Consider the following 25453-nt stretch of genomic DNA (forward strand, 5'->3'; position numbering starts at 1 on the left):
ATTTCCGGAGGAAGTTGTATGGTACCAATACAGGAATCTAGTAGATGTAGACAGCTCCGGATGGTCTAGAGGTCTATTATTGGCAGCGTTTACACGAACGCGGTTTTATTTGTAACCGCATCGTTTTCGATGCGGTTACACCTTCTGTTTACACGACACCGATAGAGACTGTTGCTGAAACCGTGTCGATTTGAAACCCCTGCCAAAAGTGGAGCGTTTTCAAAACGATGCGGTTTCATCTGTCGTGTCGTGTAAACTGCGAAACCGCATCGATTTGAATACGGTTTACTATTTCGGCGCGAAATTTGCATTGTTCAATTCAAAATAGTGAATATAGCACGTAGTGCAGCGCTCGCTTATACCATCGCAACTTGAATTTTCTGGCGAAAACGGTTCGGTGTAAACACTACCAAACCGCATCGATTTTGACGCGGTTTCGAAGTCATGAAACCGTGTCGATGTGAAACCGCGTTCGTGTAAACGCTGTCATAGTCACAGTTCCAGCTGAGGCAGGGGTCGCGGTATCGTTTTCTTTTTACGTAATCAAATTATGATGGCTTCGACCTTATTTTCGTAAGAACAGGACCTCTAACTTTGTTTTGGATGACCAGTCAGGTATGACATCGAGGAGAAGCCTTTATTTAAAAAACGAGGTGAGAAAGAATTGTGATGTATTATAATACATATAAAAGAGAAGACGAAGGAATCAGTTGACTTTTCGTTCGATATCTGGACCTCATTCACTCCTTTCCCACCCAGCCACCCCTGGGGAAGATGTCACTGTGCTCTCTGGTGGGGAGATAACGTGCCCTTTTGGTGGAGAAAACTGGCGGGAGATTTACTTGAGAGATTTACACGGTTTGCAACGCGATAATAGACCGGAAAACTTTGCGAAATAAGCCAACATTTCTTCCGGTCATTGACTTTTTACGACATTGGATAATGAACAGGCTGGACTTTTATGCAGGTAATTAAAGTGTTCACTCGGAGGTGTTCACTATTAAATTATAAAGCAGTTCGTTTTGTAAAAATTAGTGGCTATAGCCTCACTTACACTAGCAAGTTTTCCTTGACAAGTCCACTTGTCAAGGAAAACTTGCCGACTGTACACACTAGCAAGTTTTCCTTGACAAGTTTTTCCTTGACAAGTTTTCCTTGGTAGTGTAAATGAAAAATATGACAAGTTTCAGTCCTTGACAAGTGCACTTGACAAGTAATATCCTTGTCACATTTTCCTTGTTGTCCGTCTACACGAGCAAATTTCTGACTTGACAATTTTTCCTTGTCAAGGAAAAGCTAGCACGCCAGATTTTCCTTGAAAAGGAAAATTTGTCCACTATTCCCCATCTACACGAGCAATTTTTCCTTGTCAAGGCAAACTTGTCAAGGAAAAATTGCTCATGTAAATGGGGCTTATTCGTACAGGACCCGTACACCTACCAACCTTTGCTATTCATACGGGAGCATGTCATCTTAGAATGATTTACAGGTTCTAACCATAACCTTGAACGACATAACCACTCAGTTATTGAAAGCTAACCGTTTAATAATAGGTGCTTAGACTTAACTACTGTTTATCAGCTTATCAGTGCTATTTGAAATGGGTGCTTGGACTTAAATGCAAGAAACACAAGCCAGGTCAGATGGCCGGTGACATCGAAGGAAAGAGGTATTTCGTGAAATTAAACAAGCATCGATGCTGTTGTTTGATAGTTGAACTGTTAAGGACGAGGTAAGACGTTCCGAGTGTTATTGAACCTGAAATAATCATTCTTAGAAGACTCCCGTATGAATAGCAAATATAGGTCGGTGTACGGGTCCCGTACGAATAGCCACTCTGTTTGTAAAAATAGTATCTATGGAAGATGCCATTACATGCATGTAGGCTTATACAGTATGGGGCCCAGTTCTCGGCCACAAAAAATGTAAACTTGTATTTCTTACCTCAGAATAACCGTAAGGACTTGAAATTTCAAAGACAACTAGCTTCAGCATTCAGTTTACACATCTAAAGCTATCGAGTGCTCAACACTGTTTTCTCCGGAGTAATAACAAAAATGGACGCGTCGTTTGTGGGCCCAGTTATCGGCGGGACACTGAAAAACGCAGACTGCAGACTGTGCAGACCGTCTGTAAAATTACTCTGAATTAGGCCTAAATAACACTCGGTTAGGCTAATTAGGCCTAAATAACATTCAGGTTAGCCTGTTTACGGTGAGCTCTTTATGCCAAGAATTGGCTCATTTGGGCCTCCCCACTGGATAAAATATAAACTTGAATTAGACCATGTAATTCGAGTAGCCGTAAACAAACATGTTTTCATGGAAACCAAATTCACCTACCTTAATGTCACCTCGACTTGCTCACAGTATATAGTAGCTGTAAACTCAAAACTCGGCCAGACGAAAGACAAGGAATCAAGCTACCTTTGGAAGCAATTGCTTTTTATTCAGATTCATTTGTGGCACAAAAAATAAACGTTGAACTAAAAAGTGGCCAAGAACTGGGCCCCTTACTGTATTTTTCCATCAATGGAAAAAAATCATGATTCTGTGGTTGGCAAATTTGAATGTCAAAGACACTTGAGATGATATTTTTGCAAAGGGAAAACATGTACTGATATTTTGAGCTTCATAGACCTAATTGGCTAACTCAGTATGGTTGCGGTCACTCTTGAGAGAAATGCAGTCTAACACTGGTGTTGACACTACTCTTATGTCAACTCTCTTGTTTTTTTGAATCCATAGGCGAACATTGGACAATAGAACTTGATTTAACGCTAGTGTTAACTCCCTTAATGCGACTGCAACCAATGTTGTACCCATTAATTCAAACCCCAGCATGTTAATTTTGCGCTGCCATGTTTTCACGGTCTTCTCACTTTTTTTAGCCTGGGTAGCCTGGATAACCCGGCACAAAGTGCTTACATGGCTAAAAGGTAGCCTGCCTAGAAAGGTGCCCTGCTAAGGCTGGTTACCCTGTCTAGCGTGAAAAGTTGGCTCTCCTAAGATAGCTTCTTTAGCCGGGCAGGGCATCCTCCCTCCATGTACACAGGCTCTTAATATGCAACATGGAAGTTTTGGGGTTCGAACTATAAAAATTGTATTTTGCACAGTCATATTATAATAATAATGTGCATTATGTTACAAGCTGAAACTTTAAGCTAGTGGGTAAATGATGTCACTTTTCCCTAGATCCAACCCTTTGAGGTGCAATCGGTCAGTTTTGAACGCGAGTAATAGCTGACCGTGAAATCCAAAACTTACAGTGAAAGTGTACAGCCTTTGGATAAAAATTTTTGCCAATCAGGTGTTGAGTAAACACACTTTCAAATTTTGAAGAAAAGGCATATGAAGGTAGGATGCTGGTCAGAAATTTGGAATTAAACCTCTGAAAGAGACCATATCCACGGCTACATTTGGGCTATATGTGATGGGGCTAAATGACACCAAAATCGGAAATTTACACCCCTAAGCGAGATGATGAGCATCCCTTCCCCCCATTCATATGCAAATGCCCCCTCCCCCTGCCCTGGGATAGTAGCACTTTAAAGGTTTGGCCAATTTAATTTTTATCTGTAAGATCAGAGTCTTGTATCAAGAAATGGGCTTTATGAAAAATGTAGCTATATTTCAGACCTAGATGTAAGGGGAGCTCTCTGAACCTTCCTGTGAATACCCTCACTTTGGCCCTAACCGCACAAGGGCTTTCTTTACCCCTGGGATCTTTCAGTGCCGTAGTAAACACAGCATTATACCTATCTTCTCTCTCCTTTTTTGCATGAACTGTGTTCTTTCCAAAGATGCTGTGAGTTGGTATGTATATTAAAGCTTGCTTGTTTGTTCAAGCAAATTATTTGACAGTGAGATCTGTTAGCAAGTCTTTGTGTGGATAGGTGAATGTCTGCCTGACATATGTTTGTTAATGCATGTCAGAACCAGATGAATGTCTCAGTGTCAGGTCCAATGCATGCTTGCACAGTCTGAACTTTAGCAAACTGAGTAACTCAGAAATAACTCTAAGCTGTAGTGTCAGTTGCATGCTGGTTTTTGCAGACAGAGAAAATCATAATACGTAAATTAAATACCCTCTGCAGGCATGGTCAACCAACTGACTCAAAAAGCCTTATGCATGCCCACATCATTATGGTAATGTTTATTTGAACCTGACCAGTGACATTGGTGGAGGTTGGCTTCTCCTTTCTTGTTTTAAGTTAGTGTTCAGTAAGTAAAATCCCACTCTCAGGACTGAAGGGTTAAAGGGGACATTCATTTCTGAAGCAGATGCCATAAATTAGGGTTTTCAATAACTTTTGAAGTAGACGCCTGGGCTAATCAGTGTAAGCAGTGGTCACTCTTGTCTTTTACAAAGGTTTGAGTCAAAATCAAGGCAGAGTAGCTGGCAGTGATTAAGGCAAATTTCGAACAAACAGATGGTGGTAAAATGCCAGTGACCAGCTTGTTAATGAAACCCCTGATTAATGATTAAAATCGTCTGGCACTGGCCAGAGTCAAATCTATAAGGCCCTGTCCACATGTATCCAAATATTTTTGAATCCACAACTTTTTCCTTCCGGATACTCCTTCCATCCACACGTATATGTGTAACCATGTGAATTCGCTGGCAAATTCAGAACGTTTTGAATACGCTCTCCAGAGAGGATGTTTTTGAATCCAATGTGAATCCGGAACCATGTGGACACCAAATCCGGAATTTTTTTTTTTTTCCCAGATGACGTAACAAGATTGAGCCCAGTTCCTTACCATGAAATCAATTCTCAAGATTGCTACTGAAGACTTCATGGTACATGCTCTGTTACCTCTGTTTCCTTGAGAAGTCTTGAGTACTAGAGTGAATCCGGATACGTGTGGACGGGCAAATTCGATTTTAATAAGCTACCGGTATGTGTGGATGGAAATATTTTTGAATCCGGAAACAAAAAGTTGCGGATTTAAAAATATCTGGATATGTATGGACGGGGCTTACATGTAAGTTTCACTCTCAGGATTGAAAGAGTTAAAGCATCTACATGTACAATGAAATTCCAAGGACTTTTTTGCAGGCTTGAGGAAGCTGTTTCTGAGGGCAAGAAAACAGACAATGCTGATATAAATGTGATAATTGCAAACTGTAAAAACACTGTCTACTGTGTCCAGACCCTTCTCCTTATAGAAAAAGACTCACTCAAGTTGGTAAGAACTGTAGACACCTGACAAATTCTTCAACAGAATTCGAACCCATGACCTCTGTGATGCCAGTGCAATGTTCTACCAACTGAGCTATGATACCACTCAGTAGGGAGCAGGTCAATTTGTTCGGCTAATTTTTTCCCCTCGAGGACACTGCCTCCTCGAGGAGGCAGTGTGGCCCAGTGGTTAGGGCGCTTGCATTGAGATCCGGAGATCCTGGGTTCAAGATCCGCTCTGACCACTCGTTGAATTTGATCCTGGTTGTCCCCGGTTCAACTTTCCAGCTGCACTTGTAAATAGCCAACTGGTTTGCCTCCGGCCAGTTGGGATTCTTAACAGTTGTTGTTGTTCTGTTCCGTCCTTTTGTTGAGTTTCATTGGCCCTGAAAAGCCCCTATGGGGAGCGGTCAATTAAGTATGTGTTTTTGTATGTACTGTTCTTGACAAAATAAGTAAATTAAAAACAGATACAATGTAGGTACTTGTTGTAGGAAGGAAAATACAGCTTTCCCTTTAATTTATGATTATCTGTAAAATGCAAAACAAGAAAATCACCTGAATATATCATTGACCCATTGACACCCAAAATGCTCTAGGATGACGCCCCCAGTTAACGAGTAAAATTGTCAGGTGTTAGACAGAGTAAAATCTGCAGTCTCACTCCCAGGGGTCATTGGGTTAAAAATAAAAGGAATAATATTCAAGATTCTCAAAATAAAGAAAACCTATGGTATAATATTATTTATTTTTTATCAATAAATAGGCCCAAAATAAAGAGTCAATCGGTCAAATATGCGTAATAGTATTGATTCATTTTTTTCCAGAAAGCCCTTAATGAATTATCTACTTCTCTGGAAAGCTATCTTGAGGCTTTTTATGACAAGAAAAGGCAGCTTGATGGAATAAAGGCAACTGTACATGGTATAGTATTCAAGTACTCCTTGAAGCCCTTGACATGTAGAGTTTGGATAGCACACAGGTGCTCCTTAGCTGCATCTACAGCAACTCTAGGTCTTACCTTCTGTTGAACTCTTCAGACTTCCTTTGTACTTCATATTTTGAGATATGCATACCACGCCATGATAAAGGTTAAGTAATGGTCCGGCTAAGAAGCAGGCAGCCCAGCGGCAAAAGTACTTAGAAGCTGCGAAATATTAATTTTTAACTTCACTCCAATCGAGGCATCTGATTGGCTAATATCGGAACATGTCGAAAAAAGATGAGAAAAAAATGAAAAAAAAGCCTTTTTTGGATTTCTTCTTCCCCATGCCCTTGATCTCTGTCTCTCGGCCAAATTTGGGCATTGTTCTATGTGCCAATCAAATGGCGCATAGAATCTTGACGATATTTACAAACATAGTTTTTGAAGGCATAATGATTTGTTCTACGAAACAGAATCTAATTTTTTAGACGGCAAGTCGATTACATTTTTCATTGAAATTCAAATTTCGCGCTTTTAGCTGCTTACACCAATGGGAACAGCCGAACTTAATTTGATTAAAAATGTTGGCACATTTTAACTAACCGACGCTATTGCCGCGGGCTATTGTTTTTCTGCCTGCTTCGTAGCCGGACCATTACTTAATTTTTAATGGTTGTTGTGATTTTTACAGTACCTGTTTTTTTTGTTATTACCATACAATTTTGATTTGTTCGATTAGATGTCTTTATACATGTAACTCATAAACGCAGTTGAGCATGGGGAAGGTGCCGAGGGTGCCCGGTCCCACAACCTGTTGCAGCGAGTAACCAAGATATGCCTGTGAGTGAACCTCACCCAGGCACCATCACAATGCTAACCATTGGAAAGATAAATTAATATACTTATCCTATGCTTACCACCTGGAGGGTCGCAGAAAATTACAAGACCCTCTGCAAACCGACACAACTCAAACAAGTGAAATATGCTGACGTGTGCAAGAGAGCCGTAAAAACCCATACTCCCCCACAAGGACCCTGTGACTATGCCCAATAGTCTGAAGGGGAAACCACTGGCCCACACCAGCTTGAGTTTAACCTAATATAGGGCTTATGAATGAATAATGTATGACCTAATAACTAACATTTTTAGCACTAAACAGAGATAATAATAATAATAATAATAATAATAATAATAATAATAATAATAATAATAATAATAATAATAATAATAATAATAATTTATTGACTGTTATGTATTTTGACATGTAAAGAAGTGAATCATATTTGTTAACCTTACAGGAATTGATTCAGTTGTTAGTGGCAACGAAGACAATCAGTCCAAGAGGTAAAAATTCCCTACAGAAAAATTGAAATTAGTTTTTTATTTGTTTGGGCCTGTGTATGCCCATATATATATATATACCCATATGGAATGGATTGGAAAACTTTATTTGTACATGGTCAGATTACAAATGGGTAAAATGGGTATACATATATGGGTGGTATACAGGGGTATACATGGGTTTATATCGGTATACAAGGGTATACAGGTTTGTATGAATATTTGTCTAAATACACAAAAAAACAAATACACTACAATAAGGGACACATGAAATACTGACGAAATTTCAAGATGGCAGCCAATTAGTGAACTGCATTGAACAGTAACAATCGGAGAGCTGGACAGCTCCAAATAAATAAAGGTAATGTGCATCTAAATGCCTCACCATGTTGATAAAGTATTTAATTTGACCAATAAATGATTTTTAGGGGTACTCCATTAACTTTAGGTACTTCATAGGGTACTCCATGGAGTAGGGCTCTGCGTTTTGTCCTCTCCCCCATCAAACTGCTATAAATATGTTCTCTATAAAATATACCAAAATGTTATCTTATTCAAAATGGTTGATAGCAATGTGTGACAGTTCCTTGTATTTAACTCTGTTGTTTTTAAGTTAGCCTCTTCAAGATATCCAACCACTCAAAAGCCTTTGATTCAAAATATAATGCATGTTATGCTCACGCCTGCAACTGTTACTACATGTGTCCATTTAATTAAGGGAGTTTTGATTGTTTTGTTTATTGCTTTCTTTAGACGAAAGATTGCGATTGAGGATACGATTGTAGAAAAAGGAAGTGTAAAATTTTGCAATGTTGTGGGTCTCACAAATGCAAAGCAGGCATTGAAAGAAGCAATTATTATGCCTTTGCAATATCCACATTTGTTCACAGGTAATATTCTTTCCAAAGGTAATATTTTTAATGATGAAGAACATTATGTTGAAAGTGACATACCAAAGACTGAAGTAATAATTTTTTTAATATCGGACGTACTGATGAATTCCTACTGATTTCATACAGATTCCTGCAATGATGTCATATTTTTCCTGCAAGGGTAAACACGTGGTTACCAAGGCAGAGGTTTCATTAGAAGCCGGTCACCGGCGGAATACTGCCGTCTGTTTGTCAGAAATTATTTGTCTCTCACCGCCGGCTACTCTGCCTTGATTTTCACTCAAACCCTTGTAAAAGATAAGAGTGACCTCTGCTTACATTGATTACCACAGTCACTACTGCAAAAGTTATTGAAAGCCCTGCCAAGGCAGTTTTCCGAACAATGGCAGAAAGCGAGGAAAGTTTGTCTTTGGTTGACAAAAATTAATAATGTTTGTGAAGTGTCGTTTAGAGGTGAATTGGACTAAGTAGATAATAAAACAATTATTGACTCTTTATAGACACCTGAAAAATTCAGGTGACTTAAACGGGATTCAAACCTATGATCTTTGTGATGTCAGTGCAGTGCTCTAACTAACTGAGCTAATATTGAAGCTACTCTACTTGGGAGCAGGCCAATTTGTTGTCCTGAATATTTGTGAAGTGTCTGATACTTGTCCTTCTTCTGTCGTGAATAGTGAGAAGCAGGCTTAATAGTAGCTTTGGCTAATGAACTGGAAAAATCCATCTATTTTATGATTATTTTAATTAACAAAAATAATGTCTACTTTGTTTAATTCTTAATTATTAAATTTAAAGCTATTAAGTGCAATGAAAGAAGGCTCAACAAATTTGGGGTTGTAATAGTATTCCAACCCATGACATGTATCTGAGTGTTGATAATTTCATACATCAAGAGAAATAAATGATGTTTCATTTTCGGATTGTTTTGATAAAGTTGTGAGTAAAGGGAACAATGACTCGGGCTCTTAAATTAAAATGTAATAAAGGGGATGTTAATGTCATTTGGAGTTAAAAGTTTAATTTTGCTCTTTTACTTTCTTTGTAACAGGAAGTCGGCAACCTTGGCGCAGGATACTCTTGTATGGACCACCAGGCACAGGTAGTTTTATAAGAAAACTTTATATTTCGGTAGTTTACTCTCATGATTCCACCAAGTTTAATTTCTGGGAAAAAAAGCTTCCTTTCTTTCCCATTCCCCATTGCAGTCTGACAAGGCCAACAGTTTTTTTTGTAGATTATCAGTAAGTGCTTAAAAATCATGCTGTAGTGATTCTATCAAGTTCTTGCCTCACAGGGAAGACAAGACTTGCACAAGCAGTGGCATCAGAAATTGACTCAATCTTTTACAGTGTATCCAGTTCTGATCTAGTCTCCAGCTGGGTGGGAGAAAGTGAAAAGTATGTACCATGAGTACCGGTAATTTGCAAATTATAAATACCGGTAGCCTGGTAATAAGTGTTGGTCATTAGACATGTGTATTGTGAGACCAATTAAAAGTCAAAATTGTCTGGATGACCAGGTAACTCTTCTGTTTGCACAGATGATTGATAGTGGAACATCAAATTGTCTGTACTTTTGGTTCAGCTCATTCAGTCATAACCACATGGCAATAATAATTATTAGTCATCAGAAATTTTGCTCGCCACTTTGTGCCTTTGCTTCCATTCCTCCCCCCCTTCAACCTTCCCTCCCTACTTCCAGGCTCTGATGCCTGGGTTGTGCATTGCTGGCCATGGGAGCATTACTCGGTGGAGGGGCTGCCCTCCAGTGGAAGCCACTGGACATATCCCACGCAGGCACCAAATATACAGACCACTAAGTCTTTAAGATTTGCTTTAATTTAGCTAACAATGTTAATTTGAGGTGGATTTATTTAATATGTTACCAAAACATTAAAATATTTTATGGTCAGTATGATAACAAAACATTAAATTAATGTTTTGAATTCTTGTAATGGGTTTTGGTTGAAGAATGTGGGTAACAGTGATCATTTTCTACCTGGCTGCAAACTTTAGGCTTATCAAGGAGCTTTTCCAGAATGCAAGGAAACAAAAAGGCCAGTCGGTGAGGATCATCAAGTTTTGCTGGAAAAGGCTAAGGGCACTAAAGTTTTTTAGTAGAATATTTACTTAAAACATCTATAGATGGGATAGCTGTTATCTTCAAGAAGATTAATATTTGTCAATTCACTTAAGTGGCTTCATGATGTTCAATTTTGGAGTTATCAACAATTTGGGTGATTGCATTATGTATAATAAAATTGCTTATTTCCTGAACAATAGACATTGTGAGCTAAACAGCAACTCACATAAGAAGCAGCTTTGCATTAAGTGAAGGCTTTTTTTTTCAACTTAAAGAATCAGAAAAGTGTGAAGTAATGATCAAGTAAAAATGGAAAATGTCTTTGTCTATTGTATAGATCACATCGCTATCCTGATTCTCTCACCTTTGATTGCTATTAGTAGACTAGTTGCTGACCTTACTGACCCTTTGACCTTGAATAGACTAGTAGTAACTTAACCAAATAACTCTTTCTTCAAACTGTTTAACCCATTGACTCCGGGAGGTTCCCCACTGACGAGTAAAATCGTCTGGTGTTAGACAGAGTAAAATACTTAGTCTGTCTGGGTTAGGCCGGTTTGGGTGTTAAAGGGTTAATGTGGACATGTTTAATTTCATTTCATCATCAGGGATCAGGGTCTTCTTTTTCTAAAGAAGCTCAGCTTTGAAATTCACAACTTTACAAGTGTTGCAAGTTTTGAAAATAATTTCAGACTGTACAAATATCTACTCTGACCCTTAACTCACTGATATTTTTCTCTTATTCCTATTCATTTGTTTGTTTATTGTTTAGTCTTTCTTGTTGCCAATATCATTTTGCATTTCTTGCCACTGTTGTACAAGTTTGCAACCTAATCTTGCATCATTTTTATCATATACTATCAATGAGGAAGCCCAAGTTGAATACTATAAGTTGTGGTGTTTCGGGGTCAGTTGACCTTACCATTTCTTTGAGTAATTTCATACGTTGTAGCTGCTTCAAATCGCAATGGCAAATAAGAGTAAAAAGAAAACAAAACAATCAATAACCTTTAATAATAGAATACTTATTTTATAAAATGTATTAAGTAAATGAAGTAATAAGGAGCAGTCGTGGCTCAGATGGTTAATGCGCGGCTTTCGAAGCGAGAGGTCCCCGGTTCGATCCTCGGTGACTTCAAAGTCTGTTTCAACTTTCCTCTGTTCCGTGTAGCTATAGCTTTAAATATCCGTAAAACGGAGCACTGACAGAGGGAGGGGGGGGTAAAGGGCGCACTGTCAGCTTCCATTGATACCAGCCTGAAGGAACTACCGACGTTAAATAAAGTGACTTTACCTTTTCCTTTAATATTATTAATTTAATTTGTCAAAATAATATAAACCTATTTCGTGTTAAATTATGGTGGCCATTAATTTTCTTCTGTTTTGATGCTAATAAGCCTTTCTGACCTCGCAATGACAAGCAAATTTCATATTAATTTTTGTTTCAAAATGAGGGCAGTAGGTAATGCAGAATGGCAATATGGTCGCCATTTATGAAAGTGGTCTATACTATAATATCATGTGACATTTTTAAAATTCAATTCATTAATTCTTTACAGGTAATATTTATTGATGAGATTGACAGTATCTGCAGAAGAAGGAGCATACAGGAGGAAGAGTATACAAGAAGAATCAAAACGGAGTTGCTTAAACAGGTTAGTTTAAAGCTGAAGCAATGATAATGTCAATTTTGTGGATGTGATAAAGGAGTTAGCAATAACATTAATGATTATAGAATTTTTTTTACAATGTTTTAACCTGTTGACTCCTAGGTGTGAGTCTAGATTTTACTCTCACTGTCTAACCCAGCCAATTATGGGCAGCACTAAAAAATAGAATTTTTTCTGACGCTGATGGGGACAAACCTAGCTGATACCAGATTCTTACTCTTGGGTAATGGACTCTCACTAGAGCATAATCAAAGGAAGGCAAGACAGTTAAACACAACTTTTCTTATTCAAAGATTATTACTTTTACATAAACTTGACCGTGTACAATGATCAAATGTTGATTATGATCATTTATTTACGGGGATTTCCAATTGGAAGACATGATGATAATCAAGATGCACTAGAAACCAGGCCTCGATTTTTCAAAAGGTGGATTACACTATCCACCAGATAAATCACCATCTAGTGGATAAACACTTGCAAAACAAATTGAGTTATCCAGTGGATAAGTTTGTTGTAATTCTCACGAATTGTGGATTCTGGTCTTTAGTGATGCCCGCCGTTTATTACTCGTCAATGGGGGGGGGGGGGGGCAGTTCAGGAGTTGGTTAAGGCGCTCTTAACAAGTAATCATTTATGTGGTACACTTTTTCATTAGCCGCATGCTGTTTTTGCTCAATTCCCTTTCTTTGCCAGTCACAGAATACGATTACTAACTAAACATAACATAGTACAGCTATGCAGGTTACAGAAATTTGGTTTATCAACGGAGTTGATAATGTAAATTGACCACCGTATTTAGCTTTTAGAATCTCTGTACGGTGGTCAATTAATTTACATTATCAACTCTGTTGATAAACCAAATTTTTGTATACTACTTCCCCACTGACGCAGCACCACAGTTTCTTTAGAAACTACCCCTTCATTCATATGCAGGTTACAGGGTGTGCTTGAAAGTAGCAAGCTTGTGGTACATATAGCTCGGGGAAATCCCCTGCCCTTATGCCCGGCGGCTCTTACTGACAGCCCTGGAGTAAATACTGTGCGTTGTGTTTACATTATCTTCCCTTTAAAACAGTTTATAAAATGTGGGAAAATATCTAATACTCTGATGATCTATTATTCATTGATACTGAAATATATTCTCTGGAAACCGTTTTTGTGGTAATTGTATAGTTTCTGTTGCAATTAATATAATACAAATTGCAAATTAAGGTTCATTTATTTCTCATAGTTACTTTGATGATTGCAGATGCCAGCTCTCTGTATTTAGTTGCTGTTGTTGTTGATTTCTATCTCATTAATTTACAGTAACTACAGGGTTCGTACACGTCTTGAAAACCCTTGAAAACCCTTGAATTTTGAGAGTGCATTTTCAAGGCGTTACGGAAAATGAGGAAGAACTGTACTGTCAGACCATTTCTATGGGTAAATTCATCGATGTAAATAAAAAAGAGGTCCTTGAAATTTCAAAATTTGGCCCTTGAAAGTCCGTGAAAAGTCCTTGAATTTTTGGTCTGAAAAAGTGTGCAAACCCTGTAACTACCTGTAAATTAAGTACACCTTATTGAAAGGTTTAACACTGCCAATACCTTTAAGGTTGGACGGGGGCCTCAGTGCCTCAGGCATAGCAAGGAGGTATCTGTGGCAACCCTGCAAGCAGGAACCACCCCTGCATGCAGCCGTCAACTGGCACCCTCACACTGAAAGAATAGACCATTTCCGAGTTCATGACTCTTCAAAGCGAGTCTAAGTGCAAAGTTTTTGTGATGGTAATAAGTTCTACTTTACATATGAATGAAAACTAATTTACATAAGAAATACTTTGCACTTAGACTCGCTTTGAAGAGGAGGCAGACATGAACTCGGAAATGGCCTATTCAGTGGAAATAGTCACCTGACCCCATACTTACAATGCCCAGAAGGGGACGGACAGGCTGGGAGCCAGAATCCATAAAGATCCACTAAAGCAACAGATCCTCAACGATCAGCTCAAAAATGCTGGCATGAAATGCCACATAAGTCACGAGATAAGCAAAAGGCCCCTGCAGTCACCACACAGGTCACGTACGCTTGAGGGGGAGACCACTGACCGCATTGGCTTGCAATTTAACCACATATATGTGCTGACATTTGCTTGTTGCTCATACTTTTCCTTGCCTTGACCAGATCATTCAAATGTCCTTTATTTGATCAAGTTAGTTAAATGAAGTGATGAGTGATGAGCTAAATTCTCAGGCTTTACATCATGTTCAAAGAAAAATTTTTGTTCCGTCCACATTTGCTTATATGACTGTGCTTTCCTTTCTTATCTCACAGTTAAAATCAGGACTTTTGTTCCACTTTTTCTAATGTTCTTCTAAAGTTGATGGTTGAAGATTGCAAACATGCATAAAATTATTTGTTTCAGATGGAAGGAGCTGATCACAATTCATCGTATCAACATTTTATTCTTTTATGTGCAACCAATTGCCCCTGGGAACTAGACACAGCTTTTCTGAGAAGGTTTCAAAAACGAATTTACGTTCCTCTTCCTGAAGAGTAAGTTAAACTGAGAGTAAAAAGAAAAGGTGTCACGTAAGTTCTAAGATACACTGTAAAATTATTAATAATAATATGATTTTTAGCATGTTGTTTTAAAATTTAATCCATGCATTCGAAAGTGACTTTTCATTTAAGGATGATTGAATTTTCAAAAGTACACAGGTCTAGACTCTGACATGAAATCCCATTGCATGGAAGTGTTCTTTATCTGATTTTCCAAACTACTTTGCAGTGCAAATTAGATGCAAAAGTCCTTCTACAAAAAATACATAGATAGTTGGAGGTAAAATCAGAAATGACCCATGGTTCCGACTTACATGTACCTGGTTCTTGGTTTAATTAATGGTGGTTTTGTCAACAATATGTTTCTTGTGCAGTATGGAAAAAATTGTCAGTTGAAAATGATAAATTGTTTGTTATTATTCACTGAAAGGTTTGATCATAGCAACAAAATATTTTAGTTCCTCACCAATTTCAAGAATTTTCTTAAACAGAGAAGCAAGAATAAAACTGATTGAGATGCACCTAGCTGGCACACCATCATCACTGTCAACTGAAGACTGGTGTTTACTGGGTCAAAAAACAAAGGGATTGTCTGGTAGTGATTTGTCGAACTGTACATCTGATGCTATGTTTGAACCAATGCGTGAATTGGAGGCCAACACCTACTGGAAAGTCAACCTGGGTATGAAGAATTGAGGAATTTAAAGCTCTATCTGGGAAAGGAAATGATAGGCATTTCTAACTTTTAGAAAAAATTAATTGATGAGCCAATTGACATTCTGATGAAAATATAAAACAAAAGAATGGAATTGGGTCAAAACACAAATTACATAAAGGGTTGTAAGTTAACTTATGCCTGTAATGTACTCTGTAATGTTGACTCATTTTTCTTCTTTAATAATCTTGCTCAAGATTTGTCATTTTTTCCAATCATGTTTTCAGAATTATTCTATTGTCCTTGTTCAGAAACTGAGAGGGATTGTATACATTCATCTTTGAGAGACCTTCCATCAGAAAAGGTAAAATTTCGCTGACTGTCAATAGAAAAACTTTAGTGATACTGTACTAGCTACACAAGCAATGGTTTGATACTAACGCTGTCCCCCAATAGATCTTCCCTGGCTTACAAGCACAACTGCCTGCTTTTCTCAGACCTCCTATGCTATGTGGCTATAATAATGCATTTATGTGACTTCTTTGGCAGATTCAACCCCGCCCTGTGACTGTAAAAGATTTCCTTAACATTTTGTCACGCAACACACGCACAGTAACAGAGAAAGATGTTGAAAGATTTGAACAGTTTACAATGAACCTGGGATACAAAGGATAACCAACAGTTGGATCGGAATCTCTTATCCTAAATGGTTAACAGAGTCTTAAGGAAAATGAACTACCAGTATTTTAAATTTAAACCGGAGAAAATCTTCAACATACTCAAACAAATAAAGGCAGCCAGGAAAAGTCACGTAACATAACATTGAATACAACTAGTCATTTTTCACTTTGTAATTTGTGAACATGTACTGTCTGATTAGCTCCTAGTCAACTGTCAGTTCCTGTTTTCATCAGAGAGCAGGTTTAAGCAACCTCACTCAGATCCGATCTCCACTTACATGCTGTTCCATGATGCATTGTTGTTTATATAGTAGTTGGTTACTTCATTAAACTTTATTCCTTCTTTGGGTAGCAGGGATGGCGCAGTGGTGAGAGCACTCGCCTCCCACCAATGTGGCCCAGGTATGATTCCCGTTCCCAGCGTAATAATGTGGGTTGAGTTTGTAGTTGGTTCTCTCCTTTCTCCGAGAGGTTTTTCTCCGGGTACTACGGTTTTCCCCTTCAGAAAAACCAACACTGCCAAATTTCAGTTCAATCCGGAATGCATGCACACATGTTGAATGAGCTCCTGAGCGTTCTGAAGTTATGTGGGTAAATAAATTACACTTTACAAAATCATTGCCAGACAAAAGACATAATGTAATAAAAGCAAGCAGTTAACTGAAGATTAACATCTTGTGTCACTTAATTTTCAATATTGTGTTTAAGCTCACTTTAGAAAATAATCAAGTGATGCACCTTTTAAAATAAAGAGGGTCACAATTTGTGTCTAAAATTGTTATTATAATGCCAAACCAGACATAACCACTCCCCAGCTAAACAAAGACATTAGTAATCAGAATTTGGACTATTATTTGACTGTGTAGTCATGAAAATGTGTACATTCTTATCAATCAAAAAGTTACTCGTGCCATTGCTTGCAACACTCGAATGACAGAACAAATCTTTGCTCCGTTGAACCACTTACTAACGATACTTCAAATTCAATTTAATTTTTGCACCTGTATCATAAAGCACCTTTATCAAAGTTCTTCCAACTGAAATACCTGGTAAATAAAATAATGATTATTTTCCTGACATCAGATCAATGATAAAGATTCAGATTCCCACATTATATTAGAAGCCTTTTGGTTCAAATGCTCAAGAACTAAGTGCAACTGCCTGTTAAAAACAAAGCATTCGACAATGTCCTCATTCTGGAAGACTCTTTTGCAGATCACTAGTCTCCTTTTCAGAAATGTGTGATCCATCCACTTGTCCAGTTTCTTCAGAATCTTCACTTTGTTCAGAGGGCTGTTTAGCATGAAACTGTTCTCTTCTTTGATGTGCCGGTGTTACTTGCTCCTGTTGAGGAAATGTGTTATTGTACATTCCAGGGTATGAGGTCTCTTGGTGAGGATGACTATAAGAAACGTTTTGAAACCTTTGACATGTTGGTTGAGGTTGTGAGAAGAACTGACCCACTCCTGTATTGACTGGCATTGGTTGATGACCAAACGGTGCCATTGGCATTGAAATTCCTGGATACTGTGGAACCAGAGGGCCAAATGGTGACATCATGCCACTGGTTGAACTGTTCATGTTATATGGCAAATTTGGTGGCATTCCAAAGTTATTTGGCATAACAACAGCACCAACCTGATTTGCCATGACAATATGCCCAGAGTTAGCATGACCCCTAAACTGTGGAGAAGGCACTCCTTGTCCATAACAATGTTGTTGATCAACTCTACTTCTGGTAAATTCAATTTCATAAACCTTTCCCGAATCCCCTGGTATGACAGTGATAATAAATTGTAGTTGTCCAATTTCAAGTCTGTCATTGTTTTTGAGTGCTGTGGCCCCACCTTGCAGCCATAGTGGGCTTCCATTGATTAACACTGGCTTGCTGGTGCTTACTGTTTGAATAAAAAACACATTTTCACCAGTAACTGTGTTTGTCTGCGTAAAGAGTTTCATGTGTTCCCTTGAAGCTTCGTCATCATTTAAGAACACTGTTGCCTTTGTACCCCGCCCAAACAAAACTTGACTGCCCACTGGTTGATGCAGAGGCTCAGTAGGAATTCCTTTTAGAAGAGCAGTTTTATTTGGTGCAGGTTCAACTACACAAAATGTGATCTTCAATGGACTGGAGACAGTTTTCCCTTCTCTGTCCACCGTCCCTGAGACAAATGAATAAAACAATCTCTTCACCATTAAGCTCTTTTACACTGCTCCAATGTACACCAGACTGTTTGATATACTGATAAGTAAAGCTTTCAACTTGTTATCTTGCATGTTTGCCTTACTAATAGTCAATGGTAACATTTAAATTTGCATCAGATGAGGTGGGCATGTTGGGTTGCACACAAGATTAAACTAATTATTATTTCATTTCCTTGGTAACAACCTAAGACGATTCAAGTCCAAGAGTAGATTATTCATGTGTTGAAACACACTGGTATTCAAAAGGAAAATATTGGTAATCTGACCTAAGACATAGCTTTTGGTAACAACATTCACACATTTTAATTTAATTTTCTAGTTTATTTTTATCATTAGTTTGATTTTGAAACTGTTGTTTCATAGCCTGAGAAATTGAAAATGTTTCAAATATCCCTAAAAGGAACTGTTACCAGAAACACTGTCAATGTAATTGAAACTTCTAAAATCGAAAATGGTCAATAAAGCATATACATGTATGAGTGTATGTGTTGTTTGCTGATAATCCCTTACAAAATTTACCAAAAATAAGGAATCAAAACCATTTTAACCCACTGACACCTCAAACACCCTAGGACACCCCCAGTTGACGAACTCGTAAAATCGACTGATGTTAGACAGAGTAAAAAATCTCTTAAGGATGGTGCCCACTAATTCAAAGGTATTTTTGTTATAATGTATGATTAAGGGGGAAATGTAGATCTTAACAAGTGTCATTGAAATCGAAAAAGAAAAATGGGGGTAATCATGCATTTTTCAAAAAATAATTCATGAACAATAATTGTAATCAATATTTGTTAAAAGCTTTAAAATGCAAAGCCATGTATGGTGTTCTTTCTCAAATTGAAGCTTAATTATCTCTGAAAAATGCATAGTTATCTCCAATTTTCTTTTTGGATACCAAGAGTATTTAATAAGATCTACTTTCTCTGCATAGTTTTAAACCGTGCAAAAATATCCCTGTATTAGTAAGCATCACCAATAGGAAACCAGAGTATCTCGAGATGCGCTCACAGTCCCACAGGAGTCAACAGGTTATTAAAGACTACAGCAGTCTAAAAAGTGAAAGGAAAGCCAAGAGGACAAATTATACCAATCGCTGACTCCACTGTAACACACTCTCTGTCAACTGTTTCTTCAATGTTTTCCAACTCCTTTGTAGTGGCATCTCTATCAACTTCCTCGGAGTCCATTTCTAAGAAGTTACAAAAACATTGAATTAGTTGTGATGATGATGATGAACTTTATTCATGTGTCGATGTATTTAGCTCGCGCTAATTGGGGACACAACATAAAGATAACATAAATAATAAATATTATGATAACTAATAAATAAGAAATAAGCTATAAATTTTTATATACATTTACAATATGCTAAAATAATCAAAATAATTCTAACAACACGGGCACATCTTAAGAAGTACAAATTACGCACGCGGGGCAATTGTTGCCATTTATCAGTTCAGTAAGATCCTTACATCTAATTTGAAACTTAAACTTAGATAGACTGCTCGTTTCAGTGATGTTTTTATCTAGCTTATTCCATAAAAAGGGTCCAAGGTATCTAAGAGAATGTTTACCATACAATACAGAATTAAATCTAGGAATATCAAAATTTTGGTTTCTAAGATTATATTTACAAGACTTAGTACTAAAAATATCACAAGTGAAACCAGGAACTAGCCTATATTTAACCTTGTACATGAGTATAACTATGTCTTGCAATCTCCTATTAAGAAGGCTTGGTAGTTTAGCACAATCTAATAAGTTCATATACGGTTCTGAATGTGAATTATAAACTATCCTTAATGCCCGCTCTTGAATTCTTTCAACCTTTCTTGTATCCGACGCCTTACAGAAATGCCACATGAGATGACAATAGGTGAGATATGGCATGATAGCAGTTTTATATTTAAAGTAATAGTTAATCACTAATAGTAGTGATTAAGTTTCTTAACCTGGCGAGGACGCCCACCCTTTGACTGGCCTTTTTGCATAATTCGCTAATATGTTGGCTAAAAATTAGATTCTCATCAAAGTTCACACCCAGTAGCTTGATATTATCTATTGTCTTAATCTCTTGATCACCGATCTTGATGTTAATCTGTTCAGTTTCGTTACGTTGTTTAATCACTATAGCGTTAAGTTTTTCTAGGTTGGACAGGGTTGTCTTTTTTAATGTTTTGATAACATGTAGATATTTACTAGGATCCAAAGGATTTTAGGAGGTATGTGAAATACAATGCTGCAGTTACAGGCTATTATCAGTAACAATCAAGAAACTGAATGTATATAAAAATGACCTTTCTCAAATGTGGTTACTGTTTGCGAGACTTAAAATTGAGTCTTTAATGAGTCCTCTCGTAGGGGTAAATAAATACTATGAACTACAATCTCTGAATGCTGTCAGGAGTTAATTAAGATCTTCACTTTCCAACTTTCTCTTTCTATTCTTAGTTTAAAGAATGATTGACGTCATTGCACATTTTGAGAAAGATCCTGGGCAACTGCAAAAACAAAAACTATACAACTTTCTGTCAATCAGCTACCTTTGTGAACTACTTGTTTTAGTTATTGTGATAGGACTCTCAAATGATGGCTGGTCATAAGCTACATTCACTGAGGTACATTTTTGTCACAACCACTAGTTCTGCAAAAAGGAAACTGACACACGTTTCGAATTGAATAGGTAAAAGTTATGCCCATAACAACAGGGCCACGTTTTTCCGAAGCTTCCGACTAATGTAAATTACAATAATTTTACACTTGTGGGGTACGTTCGTGCGACTTACGTAGTTTCTCGATCCTCAACTCCACTTATGCTAACTTTTGCGGCAGTGTATTCTGGCAATCAACAACTTTTTTATACCCTACCTGTGATAATTTTCAAAACCGCAGCATTTCCCAAATCAGTGACAAGGAGGTGAAAGTGAATGTCTTCCTGTCGCGGTTTAAACTTAGACCTCTCTACCACCCGGAGAGAAACTGCACGAACTCTGAAACTGAAAAAAAAAAATCATTTAAACACGTGACATTGATGAGCCTAAAAATGTGCGTGTAATGTACTCTGATTTAAATAAATGTGTTTCTGAAATGTAACTCATAGTTTGCTCCTTTTGTTTAAGATTTCAATTTTACAAAATACACGTACTTCAGACATGAGATTCCGAAGAAAACAAAGAAAATTCATCGCGTGGCGTGACAGATCTCGGGCCCTCCCTGTCCGTGTTGCTTTTATTTTCGTCACAGCTTGGTAACCATTCCTCTTTTCTCTTTCGAGTCCAAGTGGAGTGTCAGGAAAGATGGACAACGACATTGGAGGCACATTCGCATTCAGCAGTTTTGTTCAGAGGCCACTGACAATTCTTAGGTTTATATGCATTGTAAGTACTTGATTATGTCGTGCCTTATGGCCAAACAAATTGCTCCATCTTTCAAAATAGGCTGAAGTAGGGGGACCTAAAAATCTATAAATTGTATCCGAAAATCCTGGCTATTTCTTGCTGTTTTACTGTGTTGTAGCTTGTTTGTAGAGTTGGCTTTGTTTATCGTTTATCTATGGCTATTAGTTGACGTACTGTGTTATTGACTCTTGCTTGAATGTGGCGATGACACTAAATGATAACTAATTTATTCCTGTACTGTCGATGATCTAAGTCTTATGCACCTATCAATTTAAAGCCGGCCGGGGGGGGGGGGGTGGGGGGGGAGGAGGCAGGGCATGGGGTGGGGATTTGACACTTTTACCTTAAGTGGCGATTTAGCCACAAATTGCAAATATCCTTATTTAATAATTCTGCTGACCTTTACTTGATGGCAAAAGAAAAACAACAACAATAACAAAACAAACCAAACTTGATTGAGTTAAGTGCCTTCCTTGGGATGGCACTGAAGTCTGGCTGATGTCAAATATAGCTTGTGCTATGTACCTTAGGCCCTGGTTTCTCTTTCAATTATTAATGTGTCTATCAAATGAATGCAAAGAAGGCCAAAGGTTGACCAGTATTTGACATTTTTCATATTTTGTAAAATTTGCCCACCCCCTTGCAAATACCAACTGAGTCGATATCATGGTAAATTAACCACTGTAAAGAAACTTCGAAAGGTGGCATTTTGCCCATTAGCACATTGTCAATTTGCTCTGACAAAGACTGCAAAACGCTCAAAACGTTAGCTTTCTTTCCTAATTTCTTTACGGTGGTCAGTTTAGGTCATAATTATTAATGCAGTTTCAATCCATTTGTGTGTTTCACTTCCCCATTGATACAGCACCACACTTTCTTTAGAAACTAAACCCCTTTATATAAAATACCTTTTACTTAGTGATTTCTTGGGAGAAATGTTAAGTTACAACCTTCGTCTTTTCCAGATGGGACCACAGAATCCTTTTTTGTTTTAACTTTTTTTTTCCTTCTTTAACTTTGAAACATGATGTTGCATTACACTAATTGCATTTTGTGTTTCTTTGGTGCTTTATATGACTGTATGCTTGAAGCAATTTTAAGAATTTTAAAAAATGCACTGTCACTTTTAACATTACACTATCTGTCCTTCTTTTAGATCTTTGCAATTGTTGTGTTTGGCTGCATTTCAGCTGGGGGTTATGATCTTGGAAATACTGATAAGTGCCTATTTAATAACCATGCTGGTGCGTGTAGTTATGGGATCGGTATTGGCGTGATTGCATTTCTGGGCTGCATTGCATTCATAGCCATTGAGGTGCAAGTGTCATGTAACACCATCAACAACCCAGAAACCAGAAAGTACATTGTCTTGGCTGATTTAGGATTCTCTACTTTGTGGTGTTTCCTGTGGTTTGTCGGTTTTTGCTATCTTGCGGATATGTGGAGAAGGCAAGACAAAGGCCCATTTTCCACATCGCAGGTTAACAACTGTCAAGCTGCTGTTGCATTCTCATTTTTCTCCATTATTTCTTGGGTAAGTTTATGTTTACTTGTTGATACACCAATTAAGAGACAGTTATGTCATGACACAGAGGTTTTGCAAATAAAAGGGCCTACTCATTCTTTTGTTTGCAAGACCAGTATAAAATGCTGAATGTGGACTGGATGAAGTAAATTTTGCGCAGTTAGTAAATACATGAGATAGGGATAAAAATCTTGTTGCCTTTTTATCTCAGAAGGTTATTCTCGATACAATGATACAATTTCAAAACATATTAACAACCTTTATTACATGTAGGACAGTTTAATATTCACACAGTTCAACTATAACAACCTTGACATAGACGACAATGCGGCTAAAATACATGTAATTTGTATCTGAGAAGATTTCCCCTCAACAAGCACCACTCCATGCTCAGTTAAGTCGAAGTTGAAAATAACAAAATATTATTGGTTTATGGCAGAATTAAATTTTTTTAGAATTATTTTTTGGAATTTTGTTAGTGACATCACTTTATTTGAAGCAGTACAATGATGAAATCCAATTTACAGTAAATGTGGAGCAGGGTTTGCACAGTGGCCTTCTCCCAGTGTGCCCTGGGCTTGATTCTTTGACTCTGTGACACCATCTTGTGAGTTTGAGATCTAGTTTGCCTCGAAAGGTTTTCCCCCAGGTACTGCTGGTTCCTTTCCCATAATGTCACTATAATTTTAGGCTTTTATTAAAATTGTACATTCTGATTTATTGTACCCAACAAAATTATTACACAGTAACAGTAATTTTTTGTGACAGTCGTATCTTTCTTTTAATTGCAGAAAAGCATTCATGTTGCAAACAGTGTAATTATGTGATGTTTTTATGTTTTTTTGTTTGCTGTGTATTTTCAGGGTGGATTGAGTGTCATGGCTTTTACCAGGTACCGTCAACTGCTGACAGAGTTTGAGTATTCTGGAGATAATCTTTCTGGTGACACCTACTCTTCCCCTTATGCATCATTTCCAACTTCACAAAGCCAAGGAGATCCTTATCAGTCCCAGCCATTCTCCTCTGATCCCCCTACTGAAAGTGTCCCTGAAGATAACACAGACAAATATACCCCTCCACCTTACTGAGATTACATCTGTTTGTGGCAGACATCCTTCCTCCAGGTTTTCCACTGACTTTAGAAGACATTCGTTCTCTGAGGGAAATCATATACTTTTAAATTTAGATAGTGTTATCCAAAACTTCATCAGTCAGCTAGAATGCCAGGCCTTTTGCTGTTGTTCAGTTGTGGAGGTAGCTAGTTTGTTTGCATAGATTTTTATTGTAAGAATCTAATAGCCTCGAGTCTGGTGAACTTGTCTACAGGCAGTATGTCCAGTCACCATTAGCATGATAGTTGAAGAATGGGGACCAAGTATCTCTTTCAGTTTAATTTCCAAGGTTAACAATAATAATTGTTATAATATTATATTAAAACAATAATTATTATTGTTGTTATTATTATTGTTCATTCACTCAGAATGTTTCTGTCTGACCTTATTCAAAATTATTGATGTCACATGTTGCCACATTGTAGCAGTGAAGGTTTGAACCACTTGAGAGTGCAACAAAAGTCACTTTCAAGAGCTCTGAAAATAATTTTATTTTGAATTACTGGTAATTCATAATAAAACAATAGTAACTGTTGTAATGGCTTTAGTATAAAAAATCCTGCATATCTCTGTTTAAAATATGTTTCTGCCTTTTGCACCTCCACTTGAGGTCTAGAGAATTCATACTCAGTCTCATTCGGTAATACTGGTAATTCACGATCATCCTTGGGTTCAGACTGTAATAATATTATCTTGGGCAGTGCCCATTCCTTAGCCATTCTCATGATCTTTGTGAAAATTAAATGACTGGCAGTTCAATGTTAACTGTGTAATGGCTGGCCTTCAATCTCTAGGAGAAAACTACAATCGTGGACAAAATTCTTGGGACACATTTGCACCTGTGACTCCTTTCACAAACCTGATACACAAAGTCGCACAAGATTCAAGCTGTCCTTTCCCATTCCCTCCCTCCACCCCACCAACAATGTTGTAAGCATGCACCCTTAGCTTTGTTTTTCAGACTTTCAACATTGTATTGAGTGGAGGAGGGGGAAGCAGCACTCAAGTTAAATGTGTCACAGTGAATGCTTTTGGAAGTAATTGTGAAAATCATTGATTTATTATTAATATTACAAGTTTTGCATGCACCCATACTAGTAGTTTTTCAGACTTTCAACATTGTATTAGGTGGGGTTGGGGGAAACAGCACTCGGGGTTTAAAATGTGGAAGCAATTCTGGAAGTAATTGTGTTCAAATCATTGATAATTTTGCAACTTTTGTGTGACTC

General features: G+C 37.6%; 3 protein-coding genes across 5 annotated transcripts; 2 read left to right on the top strand and 1 right to left on the bottom strand.

The window, feature by feature from the left end:
• The first annotated feature begins 36 nt into the window (after positions 1-36).
• LOC138059212 (uncharacterized) lies at positions 37-21475 on the top strand. 3 transcript variants are annotated; one of them, XM_068904774.1, is made up of 15 exons: positions 37-653; positions 760-967; positions 3803-3815; positions 5063-5192; positions 6013-6109; positions 7409-7454; positions 8205-8341; positions 9396-9446; positions 9642-9744; positions 10363-10411; positions 11989-12084; positions 14510-14640; positions 15138-15328; positions 15589-15665; positions 21340-21475. In XM_068904774.1, the coding sequence occupies exons 2-15, from the start codon at positions 943-945 to the stop codon at positions 21343-21345; spliced, it is 1152 nt and encodes a 383-aa protein (XP_068760875.1). In that variant the 5' UTR covers positions 37-653; positions 760-942; the 3' UTR covers positions 21346-21475. The 3 variants fall into 3 exon arrangements, with proteins under 3 accessions (XP_068760875.1, XP_068760872.1, XP_068760873.1); XM_068904771.1 differs by having other exon boundaries at positions 21309-21440; XM_068904772.1 differs by lacking the exon at positions 21340-21475 and adding an exon at positions 15851-16642.
• On the bottom strand, positions 16780-21185 carry LOC138059216 (uncharacterized). The gene is made up of 3 exons (XM_068904780.1): positions 21058-21185; positions 19277-19378; positions 16780-18143 (listed from the first exon to the last, which is right to left on the bottom strand). The coding sequence occupies exons 2-3, from the start codon at positions 19374-19376 to the stop codon at positions 17173-17175; spliced, it is 1071 nt and encodes a 356-aa protein (XP_068760881.1). The 5' UTR covers positions 19377-19378; positions 21058-21185; the 3' UTR covers positions 16780-17172.
• LOC138059221 (synaptogyrin-2-like) lies at positions 21430-24989 on the top strand. The gene is made up of 3 exons (XM_068904784.1): positions 21430-21566; positions 22744-23121; positions 23976-24989. The coding sequence occupies exons 1-3, from the start codon at positions 21486-21488 to the stop codon at positions 24198-24200; spliced, it is 684 nt and encodes a 227-aa protein (XP_068760885.1). The 5' UTR covers positions 21430-21485; the 3' UTR covers positions 24201-24989.
• The last annotated feature ends 464 nt before the right edge of the window (positions 24990-25453 follow it).

The sequence above is a fragment of the Montipora capricornis genome, chromosome 8, assembly GCF_036669925.1.
Source record: "Montipora capricornis isolate CH-2021 chromosome 8, ASM3666992v2, whole genome shotgun sequence".
NCBI lineage: Eukaryota > Metazoa > Cnidaria > Anthozoa > Scleractinia > Acroporidae > Montipora > Montipora capricornis.